The sequence below is a fragment of the Balaenoptera acutorostrata genome, chromosome 1 (assembly GCF_949987535.1).
Source record: "Balaenoptera acutorostrata chromosome 1, mBalAcu1.1, whole genome shotgun sequence".
Lineage (NCBI taxonomy): Eukaryota > Metazoa > Chordata > Mammalia > Artiodactyla > Balaenopteridae > Balaenoptera > Balaenoptera acutorostrata.
This window is the reverse complement of record NC_080064.1, coordinates 133,904,491-133,922,672: the sequence shown is the minus strand read 5'-3', so window position 1 is coordinate 133,922,672 and position 18,182 is coordinate 133,904,491. Positions and strand designations below refer to the sequence as shown.

At 40.1% G+C, this 18,182-nt stretch overlaps 1 protein-coding gene across 1 annotated transcript in view; it reads left to right on the top strand.

Moving 5' to 3' along the window:
- LOC103001493 (ankyrin repeat domain-containing protein 45) overlaps positions 1–18,182 on the top strand; it is a 151,247-nt gene that overhangs the window by 105,502 nt on the left and 27,563 nt on the right. Inside the window, exons 23-24 of the mRNA XM_007165340.2 lie at positions 6,253–6,304; positions 17,704–17,852. Of these exons, the coding sequence (XP_007165402.2) occupies positions 6,253–6,304; positions 17,704–17,852 (201 nt within the window). The remainder of the gene's footprint in view (positions 1–6,252; positions 6,305–17,703; positions 17,853–18,182) is intronic.

Below are 18,182 nucleotides of genomic sequence, written 5' to 3'. Positions count from 1 at the left end.
CGGTTTTGGATCATCATGTTTTCATTGTCATTTGTCTCTAGGTATTTTTTGATTTCCTCTTTGATTTCTTCAGTGATCTCTTGGTTATTTAGTAATGTATTGTTTAGCCTCCATGTGTTTGTGTTTTTTACGTTTTTTTCCCTGTAATTCATTTCTAATCTCATAGCATTGTGGTCAGAAAAGATGCTTGATATGATTTCAATTTTCTTAAATTTACTGAGGCTTGATTTGTGACCCAAGATGTGATCTATCCTGGAGAATGTTCTGTGCGCACTTGAGAAGAACGTGTAATCTGCTGTTTTTGGATGGAATGTCCTATAAATATCAATTAAATCTATCTGGTTTATTGTGTCATTTAAAGCTTCTGTTTCCTTATTTATTTTCATTTTGGATGATCTGTCCATTGGTGTAAGTGAGGTGTTAAAGTCCCCCACTGTTATTGTGTTATTGTCGATTTCCTCTTTTATAGCTGTTAGCAGTTGCCTTTGTATTGAGGTACTCCTATGTTGGGTGCATATATATTTATAATTGTTATATCTTCTTCTTGGATTGATCCCTTGATCATTATGTAGTGCCCTTCCTTGTCTCTTGTAACATTCTTTATTTTAAAGTCTATTTTGTCTGCTACGAATTTTGCTACTCCAGTTTTCTTTTGATTTCCATTTGCATGGAATATCTTTTTCCATCCCCTCACTTTCAGTCTGTGTGTGTCCCTAGGTCTGAAGTGGGTCTCTTGTAGACAGCATATATATGGGTCTTATTTTTGTATCCATTCAACAAGCCTGTGTCTTTTGGTTGGAGCATTTCATCCATTCATGTTTAAGGTAATTATCGATATGTATGTTCCTATGACCATTTTCTTAGTTGTTTTGGGTTTGTTTTTGTAGGTCCTTTTCTTCTCTTGTGTTTCCCACTTAGAGAAGTTCCTTTAGCATTTGATGTAGAGCTGGTTTGGTGGTGCTGAATTCTCTTAGCTTTTGCTTGTCTGTAAAGCTTTTGATTTCTCCATTGAATCTGAATGAGATCCCTGCTGGGTAGAGTAATCTTGGTTGTAGGTTCTTCCCCTTCATCACTTTAAGTATATCATGCCACTTCCTTCTGACTTGTAGAGTTTCTGCTGAGAAATCAGCTGTTAACCTTATGGGAATTCCCTTGTATGTTATTTGTCATTTTTCCCTTGCTGCTTTCAATAAGTTTTCTTTGTTTTTAATTTTTGCCAATTTGATTACTGTGTGTCTCGGCGTGTTTCTCCTTGGCTTTATCCTGTATGGGACTCACTGCGCTTCCTGGATGTGGGTGGCTATTTCCTTTCCCATGTTAGGCAAGTTTTCGACTATAATCTCTTCAAATATTTTCTCGGGTCCTTGCTCTGTCTCTTCTCCTTCTGGGACCCCTATAATGCGAATGTTGTTGCGTTTAATGTTGTCCCAGAGGTCTCTTAGGCTGTCTTCATTTCTTTTCATTCTTTTTTCTTTATTCTGTTCCACAGCAGTGAATTCCACCATTCTTTCTTCCAGGTCATTTATCTGTTCTTCTGCCTCAGTTATTCTGCTATTGATTCCTTCTAGTGTAGTTTTCATTTCAGTTATTGTATTGTTCACCTCTGTTTGTTTGTTCTTTAATTCTTCTAGGTCTTTGTTAAACATTTCTTGCATCTTCTTGATCTTTGCCTCCGTTCTTTTTCCGAGGTCCTGGATCATCTTCACTATCATTATTTTGAATTCTTTTTTTGGAAGGTTACCTCTCTCCACATCATTTAGTTGTTTTTCTGGGGTTTTATCTTGTTCCTTCATCTGGTACATAGCCCTCTGCCTTTTCATCTTGTCTGTCTTTCTGTGAATGTGGTTTTTGTTCCATAGGCTGCAGGATTGTAGTTCTTCTTGCTTCTGCCCTCTGCCCTCTGGTGGATCTAATTCTTGATTTATTATTTCTAAACAGCCTTTATATACTCTTTGCCGTGAAATATAAGGAGATTAAACATTCATCTCCTTTAACCTTTTCTTTTTATCTCTTAAATTTTTGGAGCTCTTATTTTTTACAGGGAAACAGTTTATAACATTTACATTCTATGCTGTAAGTATAATTTTCTTCATTCTTTTCAGTAAATGACTATACTTGGAAAACCAAAAAACAACCTCTACTTTATGATTATATAAATATTATGATTGTATAAATGTTATTCACTCTAGAACCTATCATTTGATTGAATCCATAACAAAGGAAATATGATCCAATGTCATTAAACCTTTCGTACTTGAAGGAGACTCTTCTCTATGAAACAGCAAATGAATTAATTTTTTAAAACAATACCTTCCTTCTCTTCCTTTAGGTTATATTCCTCAGCCACTCTTTCTGGAGTCTCATGTGAGCTCCCTTTTTACTTTCCTTTCTATTATGCCAGATTATGTCCATAAGAAATTTTTTCCATATGTCCAAAATTTTTCCGTAAGTCCAAAATTCTTTGTGTTTTCATTTTTATTTTAATAGTTTGACTCTCCAAAACCATTTTTCTGAAGTCATTGCCCCTCTGTCTTCAGCATTGCTTGTACAAGACTGATTTTACTTTTGCTTTTGTAGGTGACTTTTTCCCTCACTATTTAAAGCCTTTGGGATTTTCTTTTTATTCTTGGAGTTCTGAAATTTCACCAAGATGTGTCTACGTGTGATTTTTTTTTTTTAAATTTGTCCCATTCAGCATGTAGTGGAGCCTTTATAATCTGAAGATTATCATCCTCCTTCCATTACTTCTTGGATTATTTTCTCCCCTCTGTGGTTTCTATTTTCTCCTTTTGGCACTCTTTTAAAGAGAGTTTTGAATATCTGTGTTTGGTCCCTCTTTCAACTTTCCTCATAACTTTCAACTCTTTCCTCTTTGCATTGAGAACCCCCAGTTTGATTTTCCAGGTTCCTAAGTCAGTCTTTAGCTGTGTCTATTCTGTTATTCAGCCCATCTGTTAACTTTTTTTTTTTTGACAAATACTTTTTGTCAAGCAATCAAGAACTTTGATTGCTTCTTTTTCATAGTAACTGTTTCTTTTTTGTTTTTAAATGAATGTGATATTCTCTTGAATCTCTTTATTTTAAGAATTTCTGTTTCCTGTATCAATTCTGGTTCTTTGAGGTTCATTCTTCTATTTGTTGTGTTTGGTTCTTATCTTTCATTCTGTTTTTCACCTGATGTTTGGTGATTTTGGGTTATATTTTCATATATGTAGATGAAAGTCTAAATTGAGTAGTAGCAATAGCTAAAGGGTGTTTTCTCAGCCCAAGTGAGACTCCTGAGTTTTAATCCAAGAATGAATTTAAATCCTAATTACTGAAGCCCTAGATCTTTTTTTTTTTAAGAAATTCACGTTCTTTTATTTATTTATTTATTTATTTATTTATGACTGTGTTGAGTCTTCGTTTCTGTGCGAGGGCTTTCTCTAGTTGCGGCAAGTGGGGACCACTCTTCATCACGGTGCGTGGGCCTCTCACCATCGCGGCCTCTCTTGTTGCGGAGCACAGGCTCCAGACGTGCAGGCTCAGTAATTGTGGCTCACGGGCCCAGTTGCTCTGTGGCATGTGGGATCTTCCCAGACCAGGGCTCGAACCTGTGTGTCCTGCATTGGCAGGCAGATTCTCAACCACTGCGCCACCAGGGAAGCCTGAAGCCCTAGATCTTATAATTGTGTGCATAAAAACAAAATCAGGATGGGCTGGGGGTTATGTCTTCCAGTTGTTATGCCTATTTTTTTGTGATGACTGTTGGTTGCCTCAGGTTCTCAGCCAAGAAAGAGAGCCTCTTTCTTTATCAAATTCAGGAGAGGGAGAGGCTGTGAAGACACCTAATTTAATGTTTTAATTTTTAATTTCTAAAATACATAAAAGACATATTGTTAAATATCTTTAGCATTTAAAATTTCTTTTTTTTATAATCAGGTACCACTATAGGAGGAGTATACCTGAATTTTAGGAAGGCATCTGACATCTTTTACGATATCCTTATAGACTGGATAGAGAAATATTATCTAGATTTATCACAGGAGTATTGATTATTGGATCAAATATTAATGTGCAACAGAATTCTATCCTGTTGATTTACTTAGAATATTGGAGAAGAAAATTAAAAGAACTACTGAAAGTTTAGGTTGATCTATATTAGAAAGAACATAAAGCTATTCATAGGAGAAAATATTTCAGAAACAGGAAGAGGAGAGAAGAAAAACAAGAGCCAGTGGGGGAAATTAAGAATGTGTTTTGAGGAGTTTGGGTGAAGGCGTAGCGATTTGGGGGCAGAGATTTGCCTGGAAGTGTAAGACATGAAAAGAATTCCCCTTCAGCATTTTTAAAGGAGACTTCAGTAAACATTTAAATGTCTTATTGAGATGTGTTTAGATATCAAACTGGTGTTTATTCTGAAAGTGACACGGTTCAAGAAACTGGTCAGTGGTACCTCACCTTTAGAGAAGTCACATGTATGTCCAGGCTTTCATGACTATTTTCTCTTTGTGGGAGGAGTCAGTTCCTAATGGTGTCTTATGCAACGTCATTCTGTGGCAGTTTTACAGAGCTGGTAGTATGAAGGGGGCTTAGCTGCTGTCTATGAACCGTTGCAAGCAGGGCTGGAGCACAGTATGTGGGTGCATGTGCAGGCTAATAATTTGGTACCTTCCCATTGCTGATTCAGTGTTATCAAGTGAGAGGCAACAATTTAATAAAAATTATATACTCAGGGAATTCCCTGGCGGTCCAGTAGTTAGGACTTCGTGCTTTCACTGCCAAGGGCAAGGGTTCCATTCCTGGTCAGGGAACTAAGATCCCGCAAGATGTGCGGTGGCAAAAAAAAAAAGAAAAAAAAATTGTATACTTCATTCTTATATCCAAAATGAGTGATTAATGTGACTTCTCTAAACCAAAAACAATACACACTTAACTTTAACTGCTTAAACTTTAGATAACAAACCAGTTGTTCCTTGTAAATAGGAAGATACCATGCATGATTTGGGTGCAGAATTTCAGCCATCTGTACCTGACCATCCTAGAGAACTGTCAGTTGTTTAGTCCCAGGGCTGTTGATGTGGCCAAGTGGAAGCTCCAGAAGGACTCAAACCTAGAGGACAAGCTCCATGTAGAGCCATGCCTGGGACATGGTGGGAATTGGACAAATACCTATTGCATGAATGAACAGAGATTGGTTAGCCCAGAGTGGACCTCTTTCTTCAGTTATGTCAGGAGTTATCTGTAGGAAACATGACCTACTTGACACCATATTTTCTCATTATTCCACTTGTTTTTGCACTCCCGATAGACTGGCTCCCCAAACAGCTTCTCTGTTGGCCACCCTCTAGTGGCACGCTATCTATGAGAATTCTCCTTGATGCACAGTGAAGTGTACACTAGTGTTTTCTAAGAAATATTAGGCACAGTAGTTATGTGAGCTACTACACAGCATCCATTGCACTATGAGTGTGAGCCTGGGGAAAGCAGCAGAATTGACAGAGAGGGAAGATTTGAGCTAAATATCTCCCCCAAATGCTAATCTAAGTGAGATTTCTTCTACCGTACTTCTTTTTTTAAAAATTTTATTTATTTAATTTATTTATTTTTGGCTGGGTTGGGTCTTTGTTGCTGCACGCGGACTTTCTCTAGTTGCGGCGAGCGGAGGCTACTCTTTGTTGTGGTGTGCAGGCTTCTCATTGCGGTGGCTTCTCTTGTCATGGAGCACGGGCTCTAGGCGCGTGGGCTTCAGTAGTTGTGGCTTATGAGATCTATAGCACAGGCTCAGTAGTTGTGGCACACGGGCTTAGTTGCTCCGTGGCATGTGGGATCTTCCTGGACCAGGGCCCAAACCTGTGTACCCTGCATCGGCAGGCGGATTCTTTTTTTTTTTTTTTAATTAATTAATTAATTAATTTATATTTTTGGCTGTGTTGGGTCTTCGTTTCTGTGCGAGGGCTTTCTCTAGTTGTGGCAAACGGGGGCCACTCTTCATCGCGGTGCGCGGGCCTCTCACTGTCGTGGCCTCTCTTGTTGCAGAGCACAGGCTCCAGACGCGCAGGCTCAGTAGTTGTGGCTCATGGGCCTAGTTGCTCCGTGGCATGTGGGATCTTCCCAGACCAGGGCTTGAACCCGTGTCCCCTGCATTGGCAGGCGGATTCTCAACCACTGTGCCACCAGGGAAGCCCCTACCATACTTCTTTCTCTCAGATTTTAAAGCCAGTAATGCACTTGGTGTAATTAGAAATTAATGTGTTTCTTAACTTCTCACAGAAATTATATGAAATTTTGGAAACCAACAAACGAGATGCTGTCAAAGAACTAGGTAAGTAGTTGGAATATCTAATTTCCTGAAATCACCCCTTATCATCCCATAATTTAACCAAAGGAAGACAAGTTCATGTTTTCATTCAATCATTGACTCATTCGTTTATTCATTCAATAAGCATTTATTGAACCCATTTAATGGGCCAGGTGTACATAAAGTGTAGATCCTGGTGGGAAGTGTGAGCATGTCAATAGATAATTGCAGAAAGAGGAGTTCTATTATTTGCTATGGAAGCATAAAAGAAAAAATGAAGAGTGCAGAAAGTGTATTAAGGTGGCAAGATCAGATTCCTTAAGGCAGAGGTCCCCAACCTTTTTGGCACCAGGGACCAGTTTCCTGGAAAACAATTTTTCCACAGATGGGGGGATGGTTTTGGGATGATTCAAGCACATTACATTTATTGTGCACTTTATTTCTATTATTATTACATTGTGTTGCTTATGTCCAGTCTACTCCGTAATCTCGTTTTGGTGGCTGTCACTGCAGAAAACCCTGCTTCACAAAGATAGGATGTTGGAAATGGAAGCAGCCTTTTCAGGGCTTTTGTGGCAATCTCAGGGTATTCTGCCTTGACTTTAATCCAGAACATATGGAGATTTGAAGTTGTCTCAAACATACTTCTAAGGCCACCGTCATTTGCGACCTCAAGCAGTTGATCTTCTTCTAGCACAGACAAAGTCGATTCACCTGGGTTATTCACAAATGGGTCGCAGATCCATTCCTTCCCAGTTCGGGGGTCTTTTGTGGTTGGGAAGTAATGCTCAAACTCTTTTGAAAGCTGAGGTAGGTGATCATGCACCAGCTGGGAGAGAGAAGGCCCTGGCTCAGTCTCTTTCAAAATCTCTGCTAACGTTTAAAACATGTCAAAAATCCCAGTGTTCCCTCGTCGTCCCCATAATTCCAGTTTGGCTTTGAATGCAGCCACTTTATCTGCCGACTTGAACACAGTTGTCGTTCTCCCCTGAAGTGACAGATTGAGTTCGTTGAGCAGGTTGAATATGTCACACAAGTAAGCAAGTTTTGCGACCCGTTCTGTGTCACTGAAATATGCTGCCAGTGGTGACTGTTTTTCTAAAAGAAATCTCTGGAGTGGCTCTCATAACTCAAAAACTCTGGCCAGTGATCTACCTTTAGAAAGCCATCTCACTTCTGTGTATAAGAGAAGACGTGTGTGCCCTATGTCCATTTCCTCACAGAGCTGCATGAACAGATGTGAGTTAAGGACATGTACTTTAATGTGGTTGATAATTTTAATCATATCCTGCAAAACGTTGTTAAGTTCAGGTGACATTTTTCGGCTAGCCAGCATTTCTCTGTGGATGACACAGTGCGTAGACTCACATTCAGAAGCGACCTCTTTGACCCGAGTAGTGAAACCAGAAAGATGTCTAGTCATGGCAGCCGTTCCATCCATGCATATACCGACACAAAATGACCAATTCAGTTTTCCTGATATGTAATCATTCAGAGACTTGAATAGTTCTGCAGCTGTGGTGTTGGTTGGCAACAAAAGTGCACATAACATATCCTCATGCACATCCTCCTGAAATATATATCGCACAAAAACAAGCATTGTTGCCTTGATGTCAACATCAGTAGACTCGTCAACCTGGATTGTGTACCACGGTGACTCATTAATCCTCTCTAACAGTTGTGCCTCACTAACCTCTGCTATTTCACCAATTCATCTAGTTATGGTGCTAGCCGAAAGATGAACACGTGTCACCTTTTGAACTGCAGCCTCTCCTAAAATTTCATGACAAATGTCCTTAGCAGCAGGCAGGATCAACTCTTCACCAATAGTAAAGGGCTTCTTGGCTTTAGCAATGTGGTTAGCCACTAAGAATGATGCTCTCAGTGCAGACACATTTGATGAAATGGTGGCCTTCAATAATTGCTTCTTTTCTTCGTGTTCACACTTTTTTCTTTTGAAAACTCCAAAGGCTTGTCTTTTAATGCAGCATGCTTGGTCTCCATGTGGCAAAGCAGTTTTGAAGGTTTCATAGTTTCATTGGATAGCAGGTCGCCACATATTATACAAAGTGGGCTTGGAGAATGTGAATCACCTGTTGCAATGAACCTATAATTTAAGTAAGACTCTTGGTATTTTCTTTTCTTTCTTTTTTAATTAATTTTTAAATTTTTATTGGAGTATAATCGCTTTACAATGTTGTGTTAGTTTCTGCTGTACAATGAAGTGAATCAGCTATATGTATACATGTATCCCCTCCCTCTTGGTCCGCCTCCCACTGCCCCCATTCCACCCATCTAGGTCGTCACAGAGCACCGAGCTGAGCTCCCTGTACTATACAGCAGGTTCCACTAGCAATCTATTTTACACATGGTAGTGTATTTATGTCAAACCTAATCTCCCAATTCGTCCCACCCTCCCCTTCCCCCCCGTGTCCATATGTCTGTTCTCTACGTCTACATCTATATTCCTGCCCTGCAGATAGGTTCATCTGTACCATTTTTCTAGAATCCACATATATGCATTACTATACAATATTTGTTTTTCTCTTTCTGGCTTACTTCACTCTGTATGACAGACTCTAGGTCCATCCACATCTCTACAAATGACCCAATTTCGTTCCTTTTTATGGCTGAGTAATATTCCATTGTATATATATACCGCATCTTCTTTATTGATTCACTTGTTGTTGGACATTTAGGTAGTTTCCATGTCCTGGCTATTATAAACAGTGCTGCAATGAACATTGGGGTATATGTGTCCTTTTTTTAAAAAATTTTATTTAAATTTATTTATTTTTGACTGCGTTGTATCTTTGTTGCTGCATGCAGTCTTTTCTCTAGTTGCGGTGAGTGGGGGCTACTCTTCGTTGCGGTGCGCGGGTTTCTCATTGTGGTGGCTTCTCTTGTTGTGGAGCATGGGCTCTAGGCATGTGGGCTTCAGTAATTGTAGCACGTAGGATTCAGTAGTTGTGGCATGTGGGATGCAGTAGTTGTGGCACATGGGCTCCAGAGCACAGGCTCAGGAGTTGTGGCGCACAGGCTTAGTTGCTCTGTGGCATGTCAGATCTTCCCGGACCAGGACTTGAACCCTTGTCCCCTGCATTGGCAGGTGGATACTTAACCACTGTGCCACCAAGGAAGCCCCCATGTGTCGTTTTGAATTATGGTGTTCTCAGGGTATATGCCCAGTAGTGGGATTGCTGGGTCATATGGTAGTTCCATTTTTAGTTTTTTAAGGAACCTGCATATTGCTCTCCACAGTGACTGTATCAATGTACATTCCCACCAACAGTGCAAAAGGGTTCCCTTTTCTCCACACCCTCTCCAGCATTTATTGTGTGTAGATTTTTTGATGATGGCCATTCTGACCAGTGTGAGGTGATACTTCATTGTAGTTTTGATTTGCATTTCTCTAATAATTAGTGATGTTGAGATCTTTTCATGTGCTTCTTGGCCATCTGTATGTCTTCTTTGGAGAAAGGTCTATTTAGGTCTTCCACCCAGTTTTTAGTTGAATTGTTTGTTTTTTTGATATTGAGCTCCATGAGCTCTTTGTATATTTTGGAGATGAATCCTTTGTCCATTGCTTCGTTTGCAAATATTTTCTCCCATTCTGAAGGTTGTCTTTTCATTTTGTTTATGGCTTCCTTTGCTGTGCAAAAGCTTTTAAGTTTAATTAGGTCCCATTTGTTTATTTTTGTTTTATTTTCATTACTCTGGGAGGTGGATCAAAAAAGATCTTGCTGTGGTTTATCTCAAAGAGTGTTTTTCCTATGTTTTCCTCTAAGAGTTTTATAGTGTCCAGTCTTACATTTAGTTCTTTAATCGATTTTCAGTTTATTTTTGTGTATGGTGGTGAGGAGTGTTCTAATTTCATTCTTTTACGTGTAGCTGTCCAGTTTTCCCAGCATCACTTATTGAAGAGGCTGTGTTTTCTCCATTGTATGTTCTTGCCTCCTTTGTCATAAATTAGGTGACCATAGGTGTGTGAGTTTATCTCTGGACTTTCTGTCCTGTACCACTGATATATATTTCTGTTTCTGTGCCAGTACCATACTGTCTTGATTGCTGTAGCTTTGTAGTATAGTCTGAAGTCAGGGAGCCTGATTCCTCCAGCTGCATTTTTCGTTCTCAAGATTACTTTGGCTATTCGGGGTCTTTTGTGTTTCCATATAAACTGTAAAATTTTTTGTTCTAATTCTGTGAAGAATGCCATTGATAGTTTGATAGGGATTGCATTGAATCTGTAGATTTCTTTCAGTAGTATAGTCGTCTTCACAATATTGATTCTTCCAATCCGAGAACATGGTATATTTCTCCATCTGTTTATGTCATCATTGTTTTCTTTCATCAGTGTTTTATAGTTTTCTGAGTACAAGTCTTTTGCCTCCTTAGGTAGGTTTATTCCTAGGTATTTTATTCTTTTTGTTGCGATGGCAAATGGGATTGTTTCCTTAATTTCTCTTTCAGATTTTTTGTTGTTAGTGTATAGGAATGCCAGAGATTTCTGTGCATTAATTTTGTATCCTGCAACCTTACCAAATTCATTGATTAGTTCTAGTAGTTTTCTGGTGGCATCTTTAGGATTTTCTATGTATTGTATTATGTGATCTGAAAACAGTGACAGTTTTACTTCTTCTTTTCCAATTTGGATTCCTTTTATTTCTTTTTCTTCTCTGATTGCCGTGGCTAGGACCTCCAAAACTATGTTGAATAAGAGTGGCGACAGTGGACATCCTTGTCTTCTTCCTGATCTTAGAGGAAATGCTTTCAGTTTTTCACCATTGAGAATGATGTTTGCTGTGGGTTTGTTGTATATGGCCTTTATTATGTTGAGGTAAGTTCCCTCTATGCCCATTTTCTAGAGAGTTTTATCATAAATGGGTGTTGAATTTTGGCAAAAGCTTTTTCTGCCTTTATTGAGATGATCATATGGTTTTTATTCCTTAATTTGTTAATATGGTGTATCGCATTGATTGATTTGCATATATTGAAGAATCCTCACATCCCTGGGATAAATCCCACTTGATCATGGTGTATGATCCTTTTAATGTGTTGTTGGATTCTGTTTGCTAGTATTTTGTTGAGGATTTTTGCATCTATGTTCATCAGTGATATTGGTCTCTAATTTTCTTTTTTTGTGATATCTTTGTCTGGTTTTGGTTATCAGGGTGATGGTGGCCTTGTAGAACGAATTTGGGAGTGTTCCTCCCTCTGCAGTCTTTTGGAAGAGTTTGAGAAGGATAGGTGTTAGCTCTTCTCTAAATGTTTGATAGAATTCGCCTGTGAAGCCATCTGGTCCTGGACTTTTGTTGTTTGTTGGAAGATTTTTAATTACAGTTTCAATTTCTTTACTAGTGAAAGGTCTGTTTATATTTTCTAATTCTTCCTGGTTCAGTCTTGGAAAATTGTACCTTTCCAAGAATTTGTCCATTTCTTCGTGGTTGTCCATTTGATTGGCATACAGTTGTTTGTACTAGTCTCTTATAATCCTTTGTATTTCTACAGTGTCAGTTGTGATTTCTCCTTTTTCATTTCTAATTTTATTGATTTGCGTCCACTCCCCTTTTTTCTTGATGAGTCTGGCTAAAGGTTTATCAGTTTTGTTTACCTTCTCAAAGATCCAACTTTCAGTTTTATTGATCTTTGCTATTGTTTTCTTCATTTCTATTTCATTTATTTCTGCTCTGATCTTTATGATTTCTTTCCATCTACTGACTTTGGGTTTTGTTTGTTCTTCTTTCTCTAGTTCCTTTAGGTGTAAGGTTAGATTGTTTATTTGAGATTTTTCTTGTTTCTTGAGGTGAGGTTGAATTGCTATAAACTTTCCTCTTAGAACTGCTTTTGCTGCATCCCATAGGTCTTGGGTGGTCCTCTTTTCGTTGTCATTTGTTTCTATGTATTTTAAAATTTCTTCTGTGATCTCTTGATTATGTAGTAGTGCATGTTTAGCCTCCATATATTTGTGTTTTTTACAGTTTTTTTCCCCTGTAATTGATATCTAATCTCATAGCGTTGTGGTAAGAAAAGATGCTTCATATCGACATATATACACTACCGAGTGTAAAATAATTAGCTAGTGGGAAGCAGCATGGTATAGGGAGATCAGCTCAGTGCTTTCCGATGACCTAGAGAGGTGGGGTAAGGAGAGTGGGAGGGAGGCTCAAGAGGGAGGGGATATGGGGATATATGTATGCATATGGCTGATTCACTTTGTTGTACAACAGAAACTAACACAGTATTGTGAAGCAATTATACTCCAATAAAGATCTATTAAAAAAAAAGAAAGAAACGATGCTTGATACGCTTTCAATTATCTTAAATTTTCCGAGGCTTTATTTGTGACCCAAGACATGATCTGTCCTGGAGAATCTTCCATGTGCACTTGAGAAGAAAGTGTATTCTGCCACTTTCAGGTGGAATGTCATATAAATATCAGTTAAATCTTTCTGGTCTGTTGTGTCATTTGAAGCTTGTGTTTCCTTATTTATTTTCTGTTTGGATGGTCTGTCCATTGGTGTAAGTGTGGTGTTAAAGTCCCCTACTATTATTGTGTTACTGTCGATTTCCCCTTTTATGGCTGTTAGCATTTGCCTTATGTATTGAGGTGCTCCTATGTTGGGTGCATAAATATTTATAATTGTCATATCTTCGTCTTGGATTGATCCCTTGATCATTATGTAGTGTCCTTCCTTATCTCTTCTAACAGTCTTTATTTTAAAGTCTATTTTATCTGATATGAGTATTGCTACTCCAGCTTTCTTTTGGTTTCCATTTTCATGGACTATCTTTTTCCATCCCTTCACTTTGAGTCTGTGTGTGTCCCTAGGTCTGAAGTGGGTTTCTTATAGACAGCATATATATGCGTCTTGTTTTTGTATCCATTCAGCGAGCCTGTGTCTTTTGGTTGGAGCATTTAATCCATTTACATTCAAGGTTATTATCGATATGTATGTTCCTATCACCATTTTCTTAATTGTTTTGGGTTTGTTTTTGTGGGTCATTTTCTTCTCTTGTGTTTCCCACCTAGTGAAGTTTCTTTAGCATTTGTTGTAAAGCTGGTTTGGTGGTGCTGAATTCTCTTAGCTTTTGCTTATCTGTAAAGCTTTTGATTTCTCCATCGAATCTGAATGAGATCCTTGCTGGGTAGAGTAATCTTGGTTGTAGGTTTTTCTCTTTCATTACTTTTAGTATATCCTGCCACTCCCTTCTGGCCTGCAGAGTGTCTGCTGAAAAATCAGCTGATAACCTTATGGGGATTCCTTTGTATGTTATTTTTGGTTTTTCTCTTGCTGCTCTTAATATTTTTTCTTTGAATTTAATTTTTGTTAGTTTGAGTAATATGTGTCTTGGTGTGTTTTTCTTAGGATTTGTCCTGTATGGGACTCTCTGCACTTCCTGGACTTGGGTGACTATTTCCTTTCCCATGTTTGGGAAGTTTTCGCCTATAATCTCTTCAAATATTTTCTGACTCTTTCTTTTTCTCTTCTTCTTATGGGACCCCTATAATCTGAATGTTGGTGAGTTTAGTGTTGTCCCAGAGGTCTCTGAGATTGTCTTCAATTCTTTTCATTGTTTTTTCTTTATTCTGCTCCTCGGCAGTTTTTTCCACCATTCTGTCTTACAGCTCACTTATTCATTCTTCTGCCTCATTTATTCTGCTCTTGATTCCCTCTAGTGTATTTTTCATTTCAATTATTATGCTGTTCATCTCTGTTTGTTCTTTAGTTCTTCTAGATCTTTGTTAAACATTTCTCTTATTTTCTCGATCTGTGCCTCCATTCTATTTCCAAGATTTTGGATCAGCTTTACTATCATTACTCTGAATTCTTTTTCAGGTAGATTACCTATTTCCTCTTCATTTATTTGGTCTTGTAGGTTTTTACCTTGGTCCTTCATCTGTGACATATATTTTTGTCATCTCATTGTTTTTTTTCCTGATGGGTGGGATTTTGTTCCTGTCTTACTGGTTGTTTGGCCTGAGGCTTCCAGCACTGGAGTTTGTAGGCTGTTAGCTAGAGCTGGGTCTTGTTGCCAAGATGAGAACCTCCGGGAGACCTCACTCTGATGAATATTCCCTGGGGTCTGAGGTTCTCTGTTAGTCCCGTGGTTTAGACTCAGAGTTCCCACTGCAGGAGCTCAGGCCCGACCCCTGGCTCATGAATCAAGATCCTGCAAGCCTTGCAGGGCAGAAAAAGAAAAAAAAAAAGGAGCAGAACAATAACAAAGAGTAAAACAGAAAATAAGATTAGAAAACTAACAGATATGTTAGAAAAAATAAAAATATAGATGAAACAACAACTGGAAGGTGAAACAGAATCACAATAGCGAAAAAGAGGAGAAGAAAAAGGGGAAAAGGCCTTGGCTGTTGGGGGTGGGGCTTAGGCAGGGGCGGGGTTTAGGCGGTTGGTGGGGCCTATGCTTAGGACCCACAGGGCCTGAAAAGGCCCTAGGGGGATGGGGGGTGAGAGTTAGGCTCACTGTGGCAAGAGGGGCCCAGGAGTGCCTCGGGCCTCAGAGGGCAGAGGACCAGGTCCAGGACCCCGGCAGGCTCCCTGGGCACCAGTGGGTGGGGGAAATACTAGGCATGTCCCCCTGATCCTCCGGTCCCAGAGGGTCCCTTCCCATTGGCCTCTCTTCTTCTGCCCCCCACCCCATGCCCCTAGGACCCCCACAGATGGAGGGAGCCTTGGAGGTGGAGGATCAGGCCCAGGAGCAGACTTCCCAGGGCCCGCGTGTGCAGGGAAAGCGCCCACGGTACTTCTCCTGCTCCTCCAATCCCGGAGGGCCCCTCCCTGTCCGCTTCTCCTTTTTGTCCCCCCTCCCCAGGACCAGCATCATTCAGAGGGGGCCTTGGAGGGTGAAAGACTCAGCCTGGAAGCCCAGCAGGCTTCTTGCAGGCCGATTGGGCAGGGAAAACACTAGGTGTGGTTCCCTCTGATCCTCTGCATCCCTGAGGGTCCCTGCAGGCATGGGAACCCCTCCCCTCTCCCAGCCACCCCTCAGCGGTGCTGGTCCTGTCCGGCCTCCACTTCTCCTTCCCCCTCACTCCCCCCACGTCCTATCCGGTCGCTCAGGGGTTCCTCCCGCCTCCTTGGGCATCGAGTTCCCCCACCAGTGTCCGGCAGGTGCCCTAGTTGTGGGGCAACGTGAACTCCGCATCCTCCCATGCTGCCATCTTGACTCCGCCCCCCCCGTATTTTCTTTTAAGTGCAGCTTTCTTTTTGTTGGCAGTCTTAGAGTCTTCTGCTGTATCATCATTGGGTCTTAACCCCTTTTCAAAGAAGCTCTCCAGTGATGCTTGTTTTTTACTCATTTTGGCTAGGGTTAGCTTGTGGGCTTACCAAAACTGTGATTGAGACAAGTGCAGAGTGCGGGAAAGAGGTGCAGATGGAGATGGAGAATAAAATAATGGGCAAAAAAAATAAAATAATGGGCGGGCCATGCACGGCCTAAAATAACTGTCGGATTCTGACTTAAAGCCTGCCCCCAGATGCAGCTGTACAATTGAAGTACCTCAACTCACTTGCCACTATAAAGCCTGCCACCAGATGCAGCTTAATTGTCACTTGCCACTCACTGATAGGGTTTTGATTTGAGTCTGCAAGCAATTGATTTATTATGGTTTCTGTGCAATCAAACCTCTCTGCTAATGGTAATCTGTATTTGCAGCCACTCCCCAGCACTAGCGTCACCGCCTCAGCTCTACCTCAGATCATCAGGTATTGGATTCTCATAAGGAGCACGCAACCTAGATCCGTTGCATGCGTTGTCCACAGTAGGGTTCACACTTGTATGAGAATCTAATGCCGCTACTGATCTGACAGGAGGTAGAGCTCAGGTGGTAATGCAAGTGATGGGGAATGGCTGTAAATGTAGATGAAGCTTTGCTCGCTCGTCCGCCACTCATCTCCTGCTGTGCGGCCTGGTTCCTAACAGGCCACGGATTGGTACTGTTCCATGGCCTGGGGCTTGGGGACCCCTGCCTTAAGGTTGTAAGAAAAAGACACATGAAGATTACCTTTGACAGAGGGTGTTGTTTTTGTTTTGCTTTACTTTGCAAAGGAATGTGGAGCTGCAAGGGATGTCATTTCTTGAGCATTTACAGTCACTCTGCTGGAGTTGAAACGTACGGGGGAGTCCTAGGATTTTATACAAAACTTCTCGGGTCTGTTTTTCTCATATGGGGGCTGTGGGCCAAGCTCTCAGCATGTGCAAAAGTATCTAGTAGAGAGCCTGGCATATGGTAACATCGTAACAAATGGACGTTATTGTAAAAGAAATAAAGCAAAACCACTTTGTATTCATAACCACATTATAAGATGCCATATGGATTTATGAGGATCATACTTTCCACATCAAAACGGAAAGAACATGGTCTAATGAACGAAATTGTAAGTTTGGAGACAATAGGTCAGAATATTTTGGCAGTGTCTCAGAAAATCCAGGACCCATTGTTTCCATTTATGTATTAAGCAGATTTTTATTTCCGTGCTTTTAAAGATTAGGGGCCTAGGAGTTGCTGTCTTATGTTTTAGATCACTATGGAATATTACGAAGTTTTCTTGGTTCAGTCATGTGAAAGGGAGTGCCTGTTCCTGTGTGGTTACTGCAAGCTATTACTGAATGCTAATTATATCAGGAATTGTGTTAATGGCTTTATATGCATTATTTCATTTAATCTGTATAATTGCTCCATGAGGCAAATACCATTATCATCTTCATTTTATAGATAATGAAACAGAGGCTTAGAAAGGTTAACTCCCCTGAGGTCCTATGGCTGGTAAATGGTGAGCTAGATCTCAAGCCCAGGTGTATCAGACACTAAAACCTATGTTCTCTACCATGCTGTCCTTCAATTCACTGCTCAGCTCATTTCAGTTAAAAAACAATCAAGTACCTTCCAGATGTCAGGCGTTGTGCTCAAGGTTAGGATTACAAGGATGAAACAGGTGCAGTTTAAGCCTTGACTCCCAGTTAGTCCCTTGACTTCTCATGCTTGTTGAAGAGGAAAAATATGAGATTTGATCTCAGAAAGACCCACCAGCGAAAGTCCAGGGGCACTTTTATTCAGTCATTTGTTCATCCACCCACCAAAAATTATATAATATGGAGGATGAGACAAATAAGGAAAAATAATAATATTACAATGTAATGAGTTCATAATGTAGATATGTAGGAGATGCCATGGGAATAAGATGGAGTGATTTTCTCTTAGCTGGTGAAGGAAGCCTTTTTTCAATTCTCTCATCTGTAAAATAAAGATGAAAATAACTTTAGTCCTACTGGTCTCACAAGTTCTATATGAGACAGGAATGAAAGGATATTATATAAATACTTCGGAAATTATAACTATTATGCAAATATTTGTTATTATTATGGTTATTGAATTGTTTGCTTATTGATAATTTTATTTGCTTCAGGACTCATAGAGCATGAGGGTCGTGATGTTGTCATTGCTTTGAAGACTAAGCAGGCAATCCGGAACGTGATTGCTAAAGCTCTGAAAAGCCTCACCTTCCTTTGGTCAAGAGGCATTATTGATAAACATGAGGGCATTGAGATGAATAAGGTAAGAAAGCAATTTTCCATATTGCTGGATTCCATAAGCCGAACACTCAAGCCTGCAGTACTACTCTAGCAGAGTGTAATTAGTGAGGGAGATTGGGAAAAGGGTGAGTCATGACAGTTGTAAACTTTGTAATTGCCTAAGTCTTTGTTAATGCCAATGGCAACTAGTGCCAGCACTACCTGGTTCACTCCATGTCAAAACCACTTGGTTGCAAGTAACAGAACCAATCTGAGCTAGGTTTAGCAAAGAAATGGAGTTGGAGGATTTATTATAAGGACACAGAGCACTTTACAGATCCCATGGTAACCAGACCACATGGCCAGGCCTCAG